General features: G+C 51.5%; 1 protein-coding gene across 6 annotated transcripts in view; it reads right to left on the bottom strand.

Moving 5' to 3' along the window:
- Positions 1-19,178, bottom strand: part of SMOX (spermine oxidase) — a 49,937-nt gene that overhangs the window by 12,619 nt on the left and 18,140 nt on the right. For 5 of the 6 annotated variants that reach the window (XM_072736295.1, XM_072736294.1, XM_072736292.1 and 2 more), the window contains exons 2-6: positions 11,594-11,827; positions 7,538-7,764; positions 3,205-3,378; positions 2,285-3,044; positions 1,405-1,565 (exon numbers count right to left, since the gene is read on the bottom strand). In XM_072736295.1, the coding sequence (XP_072592396.1) occupies positions 1,405-1,565; positions 2,285-3,044; positions 3,205-3,378; positions 7,538-7,764; positions 11,594-11,801 (1,530 nt within the window). In that variant the 5' untranslated portion in view covers positions 11,802-11,827. Of the gene's footprint in view, positions 1-1,404; positions 1,566-2,284; positions 3,045-3,204; positions 3,401-7,537; positions 7,765-11,593; positions 11,828-19,178 lie in introns of those variants that run through there. The other variant, XM_072736298.1, reaches the window with a different exon arrangement.

Here is a 19,178-nt window from a genome sequence, read left to right as displayed (position 1 = left end):
GCTGTGAGTCTGCATTTTGAAAGCACTCTCACTTGATGCTGGTGCTGCTGGTCCACAGACCACTTACTTTGAGTAGGGAAGCTTTAACCCACCAACAAGGAGGCTGCAGAGGCAGTTAAGCTGTAGGAGGGCGGGGTGGGTGGGGTGCATATTGTGGCAGAAGGCAAGTTGCCTACTCCCACATCCATTCTCCTCTTTCTCCTAGTAACAAAGCCCTGATTTTTAACTGGGTCCATTGTCATCCAGAATAAAAATGATACTTCCCAAACCCTTTAGCAGCTGCTATAGACAGGTGACTAAGTTCTGGCCAATCAGCTTCAAGTGCACTGTTGTTTAGAGGCACTGACTCAGCCCCGAGGGGTTCCCCTCTTCTGTCCCTCTACCTGTCACAGACTTGAGAGTGGCAACCTTACAGCCCTCTAGAACCACAGAGTGGCCCTGAAGATGGAGCTGGGTGCCCATGATACAGGGTCCTGACATCTACCTGGGATTTCCCTTTGTATGATAGAAGGAAACTGTCTGGTTTAAGCACCAGTTACTTTCCTGTTGTGTTGCTTTGTGCTGTAGGCACTAGTCCTAACCAATGCAGGTGACAAGTGAAGGTTTGGTTTTCAGGAAGGTGGCTGTAGCAGCAGGAAGGGCCTCTTCCTCTCTCCTGCTGAGCATCTCCAGGGCATGCACAACACATTCTGGAAATCTTCTTCACCAATTACACCAAAGAATCGTCTTAAATATAATTCTGTTGGGGTTCTAACATTGATTGTATGTGTAGGCTTGGTGGGGGAAACTCAAAATCCACTTTATAAGAACAGAAATATATACAACGTTTCTCTCAGATTTATTATTTTTCTCTATTATTTATTATAGACTTGATATAATTTGGGGGAGGGTATTTTTTATTTTATTTTCTGAAACATATTAGGGGGAAAAGTAAATAAAACATATTGGGGAAACTTACTTCTTATTGAATCACTGCTGTCCAACAGAACTTTCCATGATGATAGAAATGTTCTCACACCGCAGCCACTAGGCACATGTGACTATCAAATTTGAAATGTGGCCAGTGCAACCAAGGAACTAAATATTTAATATATTAATTTCAATTTTAATTAGTTAATTTCAATTAAATGTGGTTAATGGCTACCATATAGGACAGCAGAGCATGAAATGGCTCAGCTCTTACAACCTCAATAAAGCGTTTAACATCTCAATTTGATCCCATCTTTTCTTCCAGATGTTAAGTGCACGTCTTTCTTTTCTCCTTCAACACAGAAGTTACTCCATCCATCTCAGCTTGGCACCCCTCCGTGAGCACCGCCCGCCCTCTCCCAGGCCAACCAAACCCGCATACAAAACCCCTGCCCCCAGCCCCACAGGCCCTCCTCACCCTGCACCCATGCTCACCGCCATCTTGGAGCTCTCAGTGTATGGCAGAGGCTTGGCCAGCTTCTCTACGTCTGCCCCACTGGAGCCCACCTGCGTGTACGAATAGGAGCCTCGGAAGTATGGGTTGCTGCCCCAGGCTGAGCGCAGGATTCGCCGCGGTTTTGGAATGTTGGGGTTCCCTGTTGGGGAAGAGCCAAGAGGAAGGAAGATAAGAAATGGCTGCACACAGAAGACACCACTGAGCAGGCAACCACCAGTCCACCAAGGCCAGGCCCCTGCGGGGAGGCAGGGGAGACGCAGGAGGAGGGAGCAAGGCTTGGGCTCTAGCTGTTTAGCTCAAAGTGCCTCCTTGTGGAACCAACCGATACCCTGCTATCCCGACAAAACAGCTCATCACTTAGGAGCCCTAATTTTCCTACAGGAAAAAATATTCCAGCTCATCATGTTTCCTCTTCCCATTTCAGGGGCTCTCACCAAGCTTTTCTGGGACAATGGATGAAAAGTGTTCAACTAAAAGAATCAGACAATGAAATGCAAATCCATCTCAGAGCAGGACAGTATGAGTAGGAAATGGGCAATCTGAGGTTTGGGGGTGATACCTGAGTTTTTTTTTACCATCACCCCTTAGAAGAAACACAGTGCCCATGGTTCTGCATGTTTCAAGTTCCAAGGCGGATAGTGGGGAGGAGCCTGCCATCTATGAGCCCAGCCCTGCACCCCTTTAGGCAGCTCTCCCAGTAGGCATGCCCCTCAGCTCAGTGGCACAGTCTGGGGCTGCGGAGAGATCCAGCAGGTGCAGGAGATGCAGAGGATGGAGCAGAGGATGGGACAGGACCAGGGGCTGGGGGGTGGACCAGAGCTGGGAGGCCAGTGCAGGCCCAAGGCACGGAGAACATACCTGTGAACTGCCGCAGCATCTCTGTGCAGATCTCAGCCACCGCCTCGTCATCGCACTTCTCCATGACAAGGGCCTCCTCCCCGCAGATCCAGCCGCTCAGCACGTGGCCATAGCGCTCAGGTGGGTAGAGCACGTCAAAGCCACAGATCTTGCGGTACCAGAGCTCAGGTGGGTAGGTGAGGGTGCGGCTCTCCGCCTCGTCCTCCCACACAAACTGTAGGCTGTTGCACTCGGGGCCCCAGAAGGGCTCCTCAAATTCCAGAAAGATCTTGTCAGTGGTGCCGATGCCCAGGCGGTGGATGGCAGCCACCTTCTCAGCAGGCAGGCCTGGCCGGAAGAAGCTGGTGTACTGCCTCTTGAGCACACCCAGCGACACGGTCACGATCACATGGTCCGCCGGGATCACCTCACAGTCCTCACACTCCACCAGCACTGGCCACTGCTTGTCCTCATCCCGCCCATCCCCCTGGGGCTCCTCTCCCCCCTGGTCGCCCTCCCCGGCGTCAAGATTGTGGTCACCTTCGCCTCGGGGCTCAATCTCAGGGCCCCGGGGGCGGGCCGAGGCCTGGTCCCAGTGCACACAGCGGACAGGTTTCCCCAGCTGGATGACATGGGTGGGGATGCCCTCAGCCAGCAGCTCCACAACCCGCATGAAGCCGGAAGGGATGATATGGTGGGCCCCGGGGATCTCGGTCCACTCCCCAAAGGCGCTCAGGGACACCTCGTCCATGCTGTGTGAGCTACTCTCACAGCTCTCCACCTGTGGGAAGAGCCAGAGAGGAGCTGGGTGACCACCAGGGCCTGGCCGGGGTCAAACAGGGCCTCAAAGCAGCACCACCCCCTTGGACCCAGACTCCTCAGAATCCATCTTCCTCCCACTGGCACCCGTATTCAACAAAGCTCTGGGCACACAAGGATACCTTGAGGTACTGTTGGATCATGGCGAGCTTCAAGCACTTGGTGGCCTCCGGGTCCTCAGGGTCATCCCTGATGCGGTTGCGCACCTCCTCCCGGGTGAACACCCCCACGCTGTTCTGACTCTCAGCATTGACAGGTTTACCATGCCGGAAGAACTCCTGGGTCAAGTTATAGACCTGCCAGAGAGATCCCAGGAGACTGGAAACACACTCCCTCGCCCCACCTCCATCTCAGGCCAAAGAACCCCAACTCAAAAGTCCACACCTTCCAGGTGTCCCCAGATAGGCTGAGCCCACAGCTCCTCTTCCTTGGTGAGTCAGTGTGGCACTTAGTGCTGCACTCAGGCTGTACCAACAGGGCCAACGTTCAGGCTGGCAAGCTGCCCTGGGTAGCCAGCCTCCTTGCTTCCAGGACTGCCCTCTAGGACCTTCCTGGGTCTGTGAGGGAGGAAGGGAGCCCTGGAGGCTCACTTGCTGGGCCCTTGCTGAAAATAAAGTGGAATATTTGGTACCTAGTGGGAGAGGAACCGTGTGGCCACGCAGACCAACCACTAGAGAACCCAGGTCTGCATGCATTTCTTTTTTCTCAGAACCACATACCCAAATCCTTTCCCTGCCACTCCTGCCTGAGCCTTTCTGCTTCACCCTCTCCCAGGGGGCCAGTGTCTGGGGGGGAAAGGGAGCAGAAGGAGCCCTGAAATCTGAGCTCCCAGGAGATCCTCCCAGGCTCTGCTTGGGTGCACACGAAGTGCCCCTTTTACTTCAGAACCAAGACTTATGTTGGGGCAAGATGTGTGGCAGGAGGGAGGCCCCAGTGTGCCGAGGAATGAAAATACATTTCACAGGCATATTCTGGCAAGAACTTCAACCCACACCTTATCAACAGAGCAACAAACAGGCCCTTGGAGCACAGTCCTGCTGCCTCTCCTGCCTGCGGGGTACATAACTCCCACCAAACATTGGGCTGGTCTCCCTGAGGAAAGTGTAAGTGAGCCTTGGTTCAGGCATGGCATCCCCAAAGGGCAAGCTCTGAGCCCCAACATTCACTCAACAAACATGTACTAGGCTGTGCCAAACACAGATTATAATGGTGAGCAAGATGGACATTCCCCTGCCCTCACTCAAATGGTTTCTACATGATGCTCTGTGACAGGGAAGAACACAAGGGTTGTGAGATCAGCCCAGATGACCTCGGACAGGTGGCAGTGAGAGAGAGAGGAAAAGATGAGGGAGAGGAGAGAGAATGCAAGTGGCTCAGTCTTGTAGAAGTGGACAGCGAGGAAAGAGAAAGTTACAAGAGATAACTTTGAAAAGACAGGCAGGGGGTGGAGTAGGAGAGATTAAGAGTCATGTCAAGAACTCTGCACCCTGGTATCACTGAAGGGTTGTGAGCATGAGCGCACACCCACTCTCCCTCCCAGTACACTGACAGATGTGGGCTCTTTGGCCAAACTCTGTGACTGGTGCCAATTTGTGTGACTCCCCCTCCTAAAGTGAGTTTGAACTTGGTCAGCCCACGTTCATGGCAATGATGTCTGCCCTGTACCCCAGCCCTGGTATAGGCCCTGGGGCTGCACAGTAGAGGAAGGAAGGTGACATTGCCCATCCCTCACCATTCCACTCAAGGGAAAAGCCTCTACATGAGATAGAAATATGAATTAAACATGTCTCTGAGTATATAATATAAAGAAGAAAAGGAGTTAAATTGTTTGCTTTTCCTCCCTACAGTCACAAGATGCTGGGCATTTGGCCTTAACTGGAGTCCTCAGCAAATTCCTCATCCGGCAACTAACTGCCAAGGAGTCAGGCTTTCAGCTTGCCTCCTCCTCCCTGGGTTTTTTCCTTTGGTGATAAGCAACATGGTAGCCAGTCTTCAGCTCATGTTGACTAAAAGCTGGAATGTACAGCTGGGAGTGATAAATTTAGTCTATCTACATGATTCTTTGTGTCAAAAACCAACCGGGTCAGCCTTAACTGAACATGGCTTTGTCATATAACTAGTCTCCTGTCCTGGATTAAATTACATCTTCCCAATGTGACCAAAGGAAATGGTACAAGCCTGTGACAACTAATACTTACCCCAATTTTCATTAAGCGCTTTTCATCAGGATCTCATTTAATCCTCACAACACTCTGAAGTAGATTTAACTATGTCCATTTTACAGGTGAGGAAAGAGTCAGAGAGCCTCAAGAACTTGCTCAAAATCATACAACTAATAAATGATAGAACTAGCATTTGAATCAAAGTAGTCTTGCTTCAAGGGACCAAGTTCTATATGATACTAGTGCACAAACTCATTTATTTGTTAACCAATATAATAGATTCAAATGAGCAGCCCTTCAAAATCATCACCTTCAAAGGAAGGCTGCATATTTATTATGAAGCCACCCTCAGGCAGGACTTCACATGCTTAGAGCATGCCTCTTCAGAATGGCCTCCAGCATTGGTTAAGGGCCACACAAGGAAATCTCTCTTTCCTCATGGCTAACACTTCCTCCTTCTGAACCAAAGTATCACGGCTCCAACTGATAACCCACCTTAACCATCCTACTCTCCACAGCTCACACTCCTAGCTTTCAAAAATCAAACCCACAAACAGACGCTGATGATGATCTACTTTTAAGCACATTTAAGAGAATGAGCAAGTCATAGACCCTGAAAGTCATTCTCAAGAGGCATCCATGCTTAAAGCACTCACAATGACCTGGAAATCAGGATGTGACTAATTCTCAGTAAGCCAGAAAGGTCTACTTTGAAGAATACTAGTCCTTATCTGCTCATTAGCAATTTGGTCTCTTTGTCCATGAGCGAGAACAAAAAATACCATGGGACTGCATGCAACATATCTTGTGGGTGCACACACAGAAGTCACTGTGTGCCTGCCCTCCACTGAGCAAGGACTATCCCCAAAGCAAGAGTCATTTCTCCTTTCCCATGCCGGAGTGACAGAAAACGTGCAACTGGTGCTTGTTGGCCAATTTACTGACCTGAAGTGAAAGATCATTACACTACAAATGACAAGCTATCAGAAGGCAGGACCTACATGCTACCTTGCTCTTTAAGTGCAGTTCACAGCACCACTGAAAGATACTAAAAGCGTGAACATTTTTTTAAAAATCTGAATTAGGGGCTCCTGGGTGGCTCAGTGGTTGAGCATCAGCCTTCAGCTCAGGTCATGATCCCAGGGTCCTGGGATCAAGTCCCACATCAGGCTCCTTGCAAGGAGCCTTCTTCTCCCTTTGCCTATGTCTCTGCCTCTCTCTCTGTGTCTGTCATGAATAAACAAATAAAATCTTTAAAAAAAAAATTTTAAACCTGAATTAGACAAAGATGTGTGCCATTGCCACTTCTATCCAACACTGTACTGGAGACACTAGCCAGTGCAATATGGCAAGAAAAGAAATAGGTTGTCTCAGGCTGTGCTGTCCAAAAGAGTAGATACTAAACACTGGTAGCAATTTAAAAGTAATTAAATACTTAGTTCCTCAGTATTAGTAGCTACATTTCAAGAGCTCAAGACTCACATGTAGCTAATGATTACCCTACTGGATAATATGGGTCTAAAGCATCTCCATTATTATAGAAAGTTCTACTGCACAATGCAGGCCTGAGGATTAGAAAGAAACAAACAAAATTATCATTTTTTGTATAGTATTATATACACAAAATTCTAAAATAATATTAGAATATAAACTAATATGTTGACATAATATTAGCATAAAAATAATACTTTATCAGGGTAGCTAAAATTAATATATAATAATCAGTTATAGTTCTATATGCTGGAAAAATTAGAAAATAAAATTAAAAAAAATCACCACTTACAAGAGTATCCAAAAGCAATAACAATAATCACCATTGAAGCACCTAGTAATAAATCTAACAAAATATTTTTTAAGATTTATTTATTTATTTGAGAGAGCAAGGGGAGGGGCAGAGGGAGAAGGAGAGAAATCTTTAAGCAGTCTCCCACAGAATGCAGAGCCCAATGCAGCCGATCCCAGGATCTCAAGATCATGATCTGAGCTGAAATCAAGAGTCAGATGCTCAACCAACTGAACCACCCAGGCCCCCTCTAATAAAAGATGTTTAAGGCCTTTCTAAAGAAATATTTAATCATCTATATCAATGGTCTCTTACCTACTACTTCTCCACTCATAATCTCCATTCTGTCCTCAAATTGTCCTGATTTTCCAAATACAGGACCCACAGAGTATGCAAAAACATGGCCAGAATCACAGAAGACCACCACAGGTCACACAACTCCCCCCATTCTGCCAATGTGCTCCCTGCCTCACACAACTCATGTGCCCGGCTGCCTTGCTAACACCTCACCTCGTTGTATAAATCGCTGAATTCCTCAACCACGTCCTTGGGGATCCTGCGGCCACGGTTGGTGAGGTAGCAGGCCACGCCATTCTTGGAGTAGAGGCTGATGCGGCCCACGCTGCGCTCCCCATCAGTTGTCTCTTCCAGGAGGCCATTGGCTTCTGCTAGATGATAGATGGGATTCCCATGGGAGCCATGGATCCAGGTGGCTCCCAACTCAAAGGTGGCGTGTCCTGATGGTGACAACAATAGGCCCTTAGAGGGGCAGGGACTCCTTCAGAGAGGGCCAGAACACTACCTCACCCTTCTTCCTCCAAGAGGATCCTTTCACCCCCACAATAGGGCAGGAAGGGAGTCAGGTCCTTGTCTGGCAACCAATCAAAGTCTTCAGGGAAACGTTCCCAGTGGAAACTACATGTAGCACAATATGGGTTCTGCTTCACGGCTGAGATAACTGCCACCCTGAATAACTTTGCGATTGCCCCAGTTACTTCACTGGACTAGTTAGAAGGCTCTCTTTGTCCATCCTGTCTTTGTCTAACACAGCACCAGACACTGGACCCTCCTTCCTCATTGGTGACTCAGGAGATATTCTGTGGGCACCTGAGGATACAGTGGTCCCAGTAAGGGGAGTGAAGTTACCTGAAATACCCAGTAAGGAGACCCAGGAGGAGGGCCTCTGGCTCAAGGTCCTCATCTGACCTTACTCCAATTCCTCAACATCTCCAAGGGCCCCAGACTCTAAGCCCCGTCACAGACAGAAAGTGGCCCCCCTCCCAACTCAGTCTGGGGCAGAGAAGAGACAGTTAACATTCTAGTTTGGAATACTTCTCCCCAAGGACTCCCCAGGCAGTCTAAAATAGACTTCCAGAGATTAATCTCTCTCATCCTAAGGCAGAAGAACATGACAGAACCCTGGAAGTCTGACTAGGGTAGGGGGCAACTCCTGGACCCAAGCTGAGACTGGACTAGGGCTGGGGCTGGTTCTACCACCCCATCCACAGCGAAAGTACCAGATGCTTTGAGGCATGCTAACTCTGGACCTCAGTTTCCTCTTCTGATGCTACAGGGACTGTGGCACACTGTCTCCTTCCTTGCCTAGCTCTCAAGGAAGCTGAAACAATGAAAGGAGAAGAGAGGAACATATTTTTTGCATTTTGTTTTGTTTTGGAGGACTGATTCAAGAAATCATGTGCAGTTAACTTTTTTGCCAAGATGATCATAATAATTCCTCCTATCTGTGTACACATGGCCCTTTGCAACGTGACCTTGCTAGTCCTCCCATCAAGAGGTGGGGTCTATTTCCCCATCCCCTTGAATCTGAGCTGGACTTGTGACTTGCTTTGATTAATAGAATGCAGTGATGTCTGTGACTTCAGAGCCAAGGCCTCAAGAGATATCATGGCTTCCACATTCCCTGTCTTAGAATGTGACCATGCTGGAGAGGCTTATCCTGCTGGAGATGTGTGGCTCAGCCAAATGCCAGTGCCAACCAGCAGACAAATGGGCAAGGCTGTCTTAGACAAACCAATCCCAATCAAGCCACCAGATGACTGCAGCTGAATGGGAGATCCCAGGCAAGAACAACAAAAGAACCACCTAGATGAGTCCAGCCCAAATTCTTGACCCACAGAATTTAAGCAAATAACATGATGCTGTTTTAAGTTGCTACAATTGGGGGTGATTTGTTATGCAGCAATAGCTATCTGATACACCATAACAGACAACAGTATCACCCCTCACCACAGGAACTGGACATTCCTTTTTGTGTGTACCTTCCCTCTCCTGGGTTGTGTCTAATTAAACTACCAGTTACTAAAAATAGCCCTGTATATGCTATGTGCCAAACACACACAAGAGAAAAGGCAATCAACCTCATGCCACAGCCAGTGAGACAGAATTTCCCAGTGTCTATGAAGGAAGAGGCAGGAATGTGTATGTCTCTTTGTCCAGGAAAAGTGGGCAGACTGAAGGCACAAGAAAACGAAAAACCCAGTGCCCTATCTCCAGGCTTGGGGTTCCCCAAGGTATCTTGCCTGATTTTGAGCTCCCAAGAGAAGAAGGGGACCAGCACTTGGTGAGGAGCATGGGTCCTCCCCAGGGCATGCCAGGGAGCTCCAAATTACACAGTCACTGGGTAGGAACATCCAAGCCTGGGGCACCCTTCCTGGCTCCACACGTGGCACAAGCAGGAATGAGGTGAGCAGCTTGAGGTCAGCAGCAAGGTCAGCATCCCACCGCTATTTGTGAGGCTCTGTGAGGACGCAGGGTGAGCAGGCCCCAATCTAAAGACCTCTTCTATCTGCCCCTCTGTGCTGTGATCCTTGACACCCCTGAATTGAAGGGCACCAGCGCCATCTCTTCATCTACCCCACAGCATTCCCGGAGCCTCTGGCCCTCGACACCTGCTCAACACCCCTGAGATTGACAGCTACCATCTCACACCGCAGCAGGTCCAGCTGCAGCCTGGGCTTTCAGCCCTGCATGACTACACACAACACATGCAAATTCGTCCTTCCCTGGGTATGCTCTCCCGGCTCCTGGCGGGGTCTGCCTCAATCTTCTTCACATATATCACTCTACACATACTGCCCCTTCCTTCTTCTGCTCACCCAACTCCCCCGATCACCAAGCTCCCCCAACTCAGGAAGGCTTCTGCCACCAATACATGGTGCATCCCCCTCAGTGTCCTGTAGCTCTGCACTTCCACCTCACTGCCTGTACCATGCACGGTAAGTCTCAGCTATCAGTGACCACCAAGACTGGGACATGAGTCCTCTTATCTTCTGCTTCTATGTCACACACTGAATGTCTTATCAAGACTCAAGAACCACAACTGGAGCTGCCCCTTCCCTAAGGCTCCCAGCCAGCCAATCAGATGTCGAGCAAAGAATCCCAGGGCTTCCCTCCTGGCTGTCCCCAGGTTTATGAGTGCCTTGGACAGCACTTTCATCCTCACTGCCAACACACACTCCTGTGTGTGCCAGCAGAAGACAGACGCAACCTCATATACGCCTTCCAGGAAATGCTCTAGAAGACTCGCAATGTATCAAAGTTTCTGAAAGAAAAAAGGGCCCCATATGTGTCCTCAGCGTCTGCTCATTCTAAGCCTGACCACCTATGTCCCAAAGTCAGTTTCCACATCCATCAAATGTGGGCACATAATGTCAGCATGGCCTTGCTGCCCCATGTGGGAATAGACACTGATACAAAATCTCCTGGAGGGTCAACATAGCATGTGCTTTAGGCCATCATGCATGGTCCCTACCCACTCAGACTCTCAGTGGTCAGATCCCCTGGCTGGGAGACGCTGACCTCCAGCTACATTTCAGGCAAGTTCCCCACCCTTTAGGACCCCTGGTGAAATCTATCCCTGGTGAAATGCAGAGTCTTCATTACCTGCAACCTAGACAGAACCTCTTCCCAGACAAGCCTAAGATCTGCCCATCACCCACAAATCCCAACCACCTCTATTGCCCTGAGCCCCTAATTGTCCTAGGACTAGCTCTCAGTCACGATATACTAATTCACACTCAAGAGTTAATGACTGGGGATCCCTGGGTGGCGCAGCGGTTTGGCGCCTGCCTTTGGCCCAGGGCGCGATCCTGGAGACCCCGGATCGAATCCCACATCGGGCTCCCGGTGCATGGAGCCTGCTTCTTCCTCCGCCTGTGTCTCTGCCTCTCTCTCTCTCTCTGTGACTATCATAAAAAAAAAAAAAAAAAAAAAAAGAGTTAATGACTAATAAAAACGTACAGAATTCCTCTTCTTGTGAAGTACAAACTGGTCCACCCACTGATAAGACAGTTTGGTCTGGGTCCTCTCCTTCCTAAACACTGTGATCTTAGGTCATGTTCTAAAAACAAAGGCCAGAGCCCCATCCCGCCCACCTCAGAGGGCTGCTCAAAGGGCAACGGAAGCTTCTGGTAATGCCCAGCCAGCATGTATGATGGAACATTTAATGCAGGGGGAAAACCAAAATAATGAGATTTCAGGCAGGGTTGAAGCACTGAAGGATAAAAGATGACCTTGGCTTAGGAGTCAGGGAGTGGAGGCACTTACCAAGTTTCACACTCTGCACACGGCCTCCGATGCAGCTGGAAGCCTCAAGCACAGTGACATCCGTGAAGCCCTGCTCCAGAAGTGCTTTGGCTGCAGCCAGGCCAGCCAAGCCAGCACCAATCACCACCACACGAGGCTGTCCCCTTCTCCGTAGGCCACAACTGAGAGGGTCATCCGCACTGTCGCCACTGGATTCACAACTTTGCATACCGTCCGCACTGGCCTCCTAGGAACCTGCAGGGGGCAGGGGTATCACAGCTTACCTGCTCTGCCTTCACTGCCCACCTGCCCTAAGGAACACTCGTGAGCTCTGTCCTCAAAGGGGGAGAACTCGAGCCCTCCTGTTCCTCCTGAGACCTGGACCAGAGGAGCCATGTCCCAAGAACATGGCAGGGAGGAGAACAGAGGGAAGAAAAGAGGTAGGGAAGATACACTGTGAGCCCCCACGAGCAAGCAGGACTGCTGGAAGCCCACTCTAAGCCCCTGAAATCCATCAATCCCATCCCAAGCCTGCTAGGCACTGCCTCTTCCTCACACTTGTGACAAGAGCCAGTTAGGAATGACCAAAAAGGCCAAAGTCAGGAGAAACTGTTGACACCACTGACCCTGAACCAGCCTGCCCAAATACAGCTACTGTGGTCCAGGTCACACCAACCCCAGATCCTCACACAGACCTTAGGATGCTCACATGGACCCCAGGATGCTCCCACAGACCTCAGGACTCTTGCATACACAGCACTGGAGCCTCTACTTTCCCTCCCTTGCGTGGTTCTTCCCTGGCACTCTCCTTTACCTCCTTCTCTCCTCCTCCTTCTCTCCTCTCCTTTCTGTTGTCTTTCACAGCCTGAAAGAAGTGGCAATTTGGTGGGCAGGACAAAGCCCTCCCCCCCCCCCCGAGAGAGTGCCACGAGGCTGGTATCGGACAAGCCTCTGCTATTCCGGGTAGGTCTCTGGTTGTTTTCTCCAGCCACCCAGCCCCTCAGTCACCGCAAAGCAGCAAGGAGCCCAGGAAACGGTGGACTGTGAGGACCCATGGCACCAGAGGCCAGACATCAAATTGACAGTTACACTAGCCAGCTTGTCCAGAGACGCCAGGCTAGAAAGCTGATGGCTGGGAGGCCAAGGGGGGTCCCTGAGTTACCCCAGTGCTGGGAGAGGCTACCCTTCTATTCCCAGAGTGACCACAAGGGTTTGAAGGTGTCTGTGGGCCATCCCAAGGAGCCACTCAGCTCTGATCCTGTCCCTATTCCCCCTCTGCCCCAAGCAACTTTGATTCCAATGGTCTTTGCTGAGGTTTCAGTGGCAGAAGCTCCAGACTCTAACAGCATTTAGGACCTAACAATAGAGGAAGAAGGGTGGGCGGAAGGTGGCTGCTGGGCGGTGGAGTGGACAGGGGGCATAAAAAACTGTCTCTCAGGGATCCCTGGGTGGCTCAGCAGTTTAGCGCCTGCCTTTGGCCCAGGACGCGATCCTGGGGTCCCAGGACTGAGTCCCACGTCGGTCTCCCTGAATGGAGCCTGCTTCTCCCTCCTCCTGTGTCTCTGCCTCTCTCTCTCTCTATGTCTATCATAAATAAATACATCTTTAAAAAAAAAAAACTGTCTCTCATACCTAATAAAGCTCAGCATAACCCTTCCAATGACATAGCAGTCACATCCCCAAGAATAAACCCAAAAGAAGCAGGGCAGAGTCCATCAAATTGACATGCTAAAGAATGTTCATAGCAGCTTTATTTATAAAAGCAAAAAAAAAAAAAAAAAAAAACCCAGAAGCAGCCCAAAAGGTCCAGCCACAGACAGAAAAATGGACAAATAAATTGTGTTATGTGTAGCATTTTCATTCAAGGGAATATTCTTCAGCAAAAAAAAGCATCAAATCATGGATACCCTTGGCCATTACATTGAACAAAAGAAGCCAGAGACAAAAGAGTACATATTGTATGACTCCACTTAGGTGAAGCTCATGAAAAGGTGAGGACAGAAGAGAGATTGGGAGGAAGGGAACCACTGAAAAGGGAATGACTGGAAAGAGTCAGGAGGTGGGACGCCTGGGTGGCTCAGTGGTTGAGCATCTGTCTTTGGCTTAGAGCCTAATTCCAGGGTCCTAGGATGGATCCCCTAATTGGGCTCTCCTTAGGGCACCTACTTTTCCCTCTGCCTATGTCTCTGCCTCTCTCTGTGTGTCTCATGAATGAATGAATGAATGAATGAATGAATCTTTAAAAGAGAATAATGTCAAGAGGAAACTTTCTGGGGTGGAAGGAATATGCATCTCGATCTGACTGGTGGCCACACAGTGTACATTTAAACATCCACTGACTGGGACGTTCAGGATTTGTGCCATTTGTTATATGTATGTGTATACCTCGATCACTATTCGGAAATCCCATTTCTGGCCCAAAACGGGGGCGGGGGGTAGAAAGCAAAGAAGCTCCCCCACGGACTTCCTTCTCACGCCTCCTGGTCTGACCCCTAGAGCTCCCGTCCCACCTTGCACCGCACCCTCCAACATCTCTTTCGCATAGGTTTAGCAAAGGGGTTTTTTTCTAAGTAGGCCGAGGAGGCTGCGCAGCTGCTCGGCCGCCTGCCGACGCGCTCGGGCACCGGCACCGGGGCTAGGACGCCACGTCCCCGCCTCCCGCCCGCGAACAACCTGCAAACCCGCAGACCGAGGCCGGCCGCGGGCGCCCAGCGCTTCCCCAGGCGGCCGGGAGGTGGCGCCCGCGGCGGGGCCCTCCGAGGCCGGGTCTCCGGGGCCGGGGTTCCCCACCCTCCTTCCAGGGGAGCCGGTCGGCAGTCGCCCCTGCGGTCCCCTCCCTCCTCCCTCGGTCCCTCCCCGCCCCCTCCAGTGGGCGCTGTGGGGTTCTGGGAGCCCGGGCTGCGGCTCGCGTCCTGCCCTCCCACCCGCGGGCCCAGGTTCTCCTTCCGGGGACTAAATTTAGAGGAGAGGGTGTGGCTGCCCGCCCCGGGGCCAGCGCGCCTGCGGGGGGAGGGGGGGTGTTGGGGCGACGCGGCCGGCGTCAGGTTGGTAAACACGCACCGGCGCTCAGAGCTGCTGCTGCCGCCACCTGCCCGGCTGCCCCGCTCCCCGCTCCCCGCGATGCGACCACCACTGGAGCCCCCCGCCCCCCCCCCCCCCCCCCCCGCACCTCAAGCCAGGACCGGGACACTGCGTGCTGCTCTCCGGGCTCCATCTGCACCCCCTGCCCCGGGACCACCCTCCAAAACCGCCTCGCTTGTACCACAAAAGGGGACTGCCGCAGGGGTCTCACACCTGGTACCCCCCCACACTTCTTGAAAAACTCCCGTGGGGTCCAGAGCGGCGGGGAGGGGGGTCCCCACTCCCTTCAGAAGTCACTTCATAGAACCTCCAGTCTCTGTGGGCCGCTGCTTCTGAAAACCCCGGGTCTAGTTCATCTGGAAGCTGAATAGGGGAAGGAACAGATGGGATGCAGCACCTTCCCAGCAGGCTACTTGAGCTTCCTGGCTAAACTCAAAAGTGGCCGGCTTGTCCTCACTACCTTGTTGTGATAGTCAAATAAGTCCCTACGTGGACGTTTGTCACAAGATTGGCAATATTTGCCAAAGCCTCAAGTGTGAAAGGCATCTGTAAATTATAAGCAGGGTGCCTTTGGGTTGGGGTTCAGAAATGCACAGTGGGATGTGGCAGGTGGGTACTTTGCCTTTCAGATGAACACAGGAAGACCCTGAGCTCCCAATGTTACCAGACAGAGACTTAAACTTGAACACGGGGCACACGGTAGAAGTAGGGAAGCAAGGGCCAGGTGGGTCACCTGCACCTCTGATTTTCACAAGGAATCCCACAGCCCAGTTCCCTCCAAGGCCTTGTCCCAGATGGGACTGCCAAGGAGCCTGAAAAGCCCTATGCACAGCCCACAGAGGGCAGAGGGATGAGGAGTCTATCCCAGGGGCCCCCACATCAACCCATGGAGCCAACACATCCTTGTGTCCAAACTGAAAGAGGCAGAGAAAAATCATGTGCAGGAACACCTACTGTGTGCCAGGCCCTCAGCTAACCCCTGAACTGGACCTTCCAGTGCTCTGTTATCTCCAGCCAGAGTGTAGAGGAGGGGGTGAGAAGCAACTTGTTTTCTGTTGGTTTGTGGCATCTTTTTCTATCAGGTTTTTTTGTTGTTGTTATTGTTTTGTTTGTTCATTTGTTTTAATTTTATGAAAAAGTGGCTTATGGAGGAAGAAGACTCACTTAATGCTCCTTCATGCCTGCCCGTCCTTCTCTTGCCTTTGGGAAATAAATAAATAAATAACATCCGCTCCTTGATCTGTATGCACAGGAGAAACAGAACACCCTGTACTTTTCGAGCAGATAAAGGAGAGAAGAAAAAAGTGCTGGCTCAGCCAGGCAGGGAGGAGGAGGAGGGGTGGGAGAGGAGGGAGGTGCAGGGCAATAGACACTTGTCTTCTTGCTCCTGCTTCCATGGCAAAATGAGAGTGGGAGCCTGAAGCTCCCATGTCCTCAAGCAGCCCAAGCCTAGTAGCTTCAAGAAATCAGGCCAGCCATGGCATGACCATCCCACCCTCATTCAGAATGCCCTACTGCCTCCCTCCTGACCTCTGCTCAGGCCTGCGAGCCACCACCTCCCCCTGCTGCCCAAAGCCAACACTGCCCTGACTGAACCTGCCCAAGAAGCCAATCTGGAAAGAAGGCAGCAGGCAAAGAGATGAAAAGAGGGAAGAAAGGCGCTGTCCCTGTGGCAGAGTCACCCAAGAAATAAAGATGAATACTAGGAGGCCAGGCCACAGGAGGGGCATTAGCAGCCAAGCTTGTGTCCACTGCCATCCCCCCACACACACTTTCTCTCAACACGCTTACCAGTTTCATTGCATCACCCTCAATTTTACCCTCCAAGAAATGCCTCCTAATTGCCAAATACCAGAGACACACTTTAGTCCTGGCCTCCTCCTGAGCCCCTCTTGGAAATGCCCAGAACTGAGCTGGGGGCACTATCTATCTCCTTGTGCTTCCCCATCATGGTTAAAACCGCTGGACCATGGCAGCCCTGGTCGCTCGGCGGTTTAGCGCCGCCTTCAGCCCAGTCGGGCTCCCTGTGGGGAGCCTGCTTCTCCCTCTGCCTGTGTCTCTGCCTCTCTCTCTCTCTCCTCTCTCTCTCTCTCTCATGAATAAATAAATAAATAAAATCTTAAAAACAAACAAACAAACAAACAAAAACGCTGGACCACCAACCAGTCCCAAGGCTCAAAGTTGAATGCATCCTTAGGGGAAGACCAACCCTCTTCCATCAGGTCAAACCATGTCAACCCCACAGCCAGACTCACTGTCACCTCTACCCTCAATTTCCCCACACACTCGCTTGCCTCCATCTGAACTATACCCCTAGAGAATTGCTAGGCCTGCCCCAAGTCACACCCAGGCCCCTCACTGACCAGGAACATAACCCAGCAATTCACTGAGCACTAAACCATGTACCAGCATGGGGAAGGCCTCAGGATGTCAGCCCTTTACCCTCTGAACCCAGTTGCCCTTCTGGCTTCAGTTCTCACTCAGATGACACCAAACATAGATACTCCAACTTCACTGAAGTCTGAAGATCCCCAGTGCTGCCCACCTGAAGGCCTATAGGAAACATCCCTCCCTCACACATGTCAGAGAAGCTGGCTCTGACTTCTCTTAACATGCACCCCCTTGTGCAGGGCGCTGGGGCAGGGCAGCTACCTGCCTGCACAGCTGTATGTTGTTGAACCCACCAGCAAGCCCTGCTCTTCTGATGTTTCTTGAAGCAACAGACACCTTGGAAATGTGAGTTCCTTGTACTAGTTGGGCACTGTGCTCACTCTCCCATACACTCACCCTCCCACACCTATCACACTTCTCTGTTCCCAAAGCATGATCATCTCACCTCAGGAAATCCTGTGCTATGATTCAGTAATGAGGCTGCAGCCCCCCGTCACTGAGCAGGGTATGGTCCCAGGCTACACTGGTGACCCCTCCCCAAGCCGTGGGAGTGAACCTAATGGAGGGCCAGTTACCTAGCTCAGTGCGGGGCGCCCTCCCTCCTCAGGATTGGAGTCCACTTCAGCTCACCTAGCAATCGGCAGGTCACTTCCCTCCCTGATGATGGCCACTACAACAAAACCACTGCCACAAAGGGCTAGCCTCCCAGGTGCCTCATGCCCCTCCAGGGTCTCCCCTCACAAGAAACAAACAAAACAAAAAACCTTACCCATCCTTGGCTCCCCTCTGAACATAGGCTACTCCCAAATGTGTCTGCCTCACTGTCGTTTCTCAAGGTCACCTCATGATGAATGACCCGTTTCCCAGAGGAGAACAGTATGGCCAAGGCAGTTAGCCCACCTGGCCCACCTCACCTCACCGTTAAGGGTCTAGACTCCACCAGCTGAAGCACTCCAAAATAGGCCCACCACTTCTAACCAGTTGTCTTCTCCCTTCCTATAAACCCCATGTTTGCTCATGCAGGCCTCTGGGCGCCACCTGGACCCTTCCCTAACCAATCTTGGGGACTTACAAGTCTCTCCTCTGAACAGATACTCCTAGTGCTCAAGGACAGCAGCCCTACCTCAGTTTCCCTGGAGGGACCCCTCTCTGCTTCAGGCTTCTAACAGAAGAGAGGGAGGGGAAGGAAGCTGGAGGGAGGCAGGGAGCTGGTCCAGGGGAATCTCTTTGGACTGCCTGGCAGGTCTGGGAGGGATTTGGATTCTCCTGGGCCCCCCAGACAATGCAATTATTCTTCAAATGTACAAAACGCCCAGAAATCCCAGACCAGCTGCTTTGCACAGCGACCCAGACAAAGGGGCTCTGTGTCTGCACTCGAGGCCCCTCCTACCCCCAACCCCAGGGAGGGGCTGGGCCCAAACCCCTCCCAGCCAGACCCTCCCCAAGCCTCCTCACCCAGACCAGGCAGCCAGGAAGTGAAAGAGGCAGGGCTGTCAGGCCAGGCCTGGCCAACCTCAGGGGCATGAGGGTGGGCAGTGAGAGGGGGTAAGCATGGGGTCAGGGCAGGGGCAGCCTGGGAGCCCAGACACCTGGGTTCAGGCCCCAGTTCAGTCTTTCTCTTACCAGGTAACCCTAGACTAGTGTCTTCCCTTCTCTGGGTCCTACCTGGCCAATACCCTTGAACTCACCCCAAGGACACAGCATCTGTATCCCACCTCCTGGACACATTGGTTTAAGCCCCCATCTGATGCTTAACTGCCTCCTTTAGTCTTCCAGCTTTCCCATCTGTAAAATGGGCATTGGTACCACTATATGGTAGGACAGCTGGGAGGATTAAATGAGATAGTGTAGCCAGAAGGTGTGGTCCTGCCAGGGCCACCTCTGAGAGAGCAGAGAGGGAGAAGACCCCTGAAGAGACCAGGACAGAGACGGGAGGCCCGGGGGCTTCTCCTGGGGCCCAGGGCTCCATCTCACTTATAGAAGAACCCCAGTCAGCATCTGAGCTCAGATCCAGGCCTCAGCCTTGGCTCCAACCCTAGTATCAGATGAAAACCTTGACCCTGACTCAATCAGAGTACACCACAGCCTGTGTTTCACTGACCCCCAACTCTGAGTCAGCCTACATCCTACCCAA

Source organism: Vulpes vulpes, chromosome 14 (genome assembly GCF_048418805.1).
Source record: "Vulpes vulpes isolate BD-2025 chromosome 14, VulVul3, whole genome shotgun sequence".
NCBI classification, from domain to species: Eukaryota; Metazoa; Chordata; class Mammalia; order Carnivora; family Canidae; genus Vulpes; species Vulpes vulpes.
This window is presented reverse-complemented; position numbering and strand designations above follow the sequence as displayed.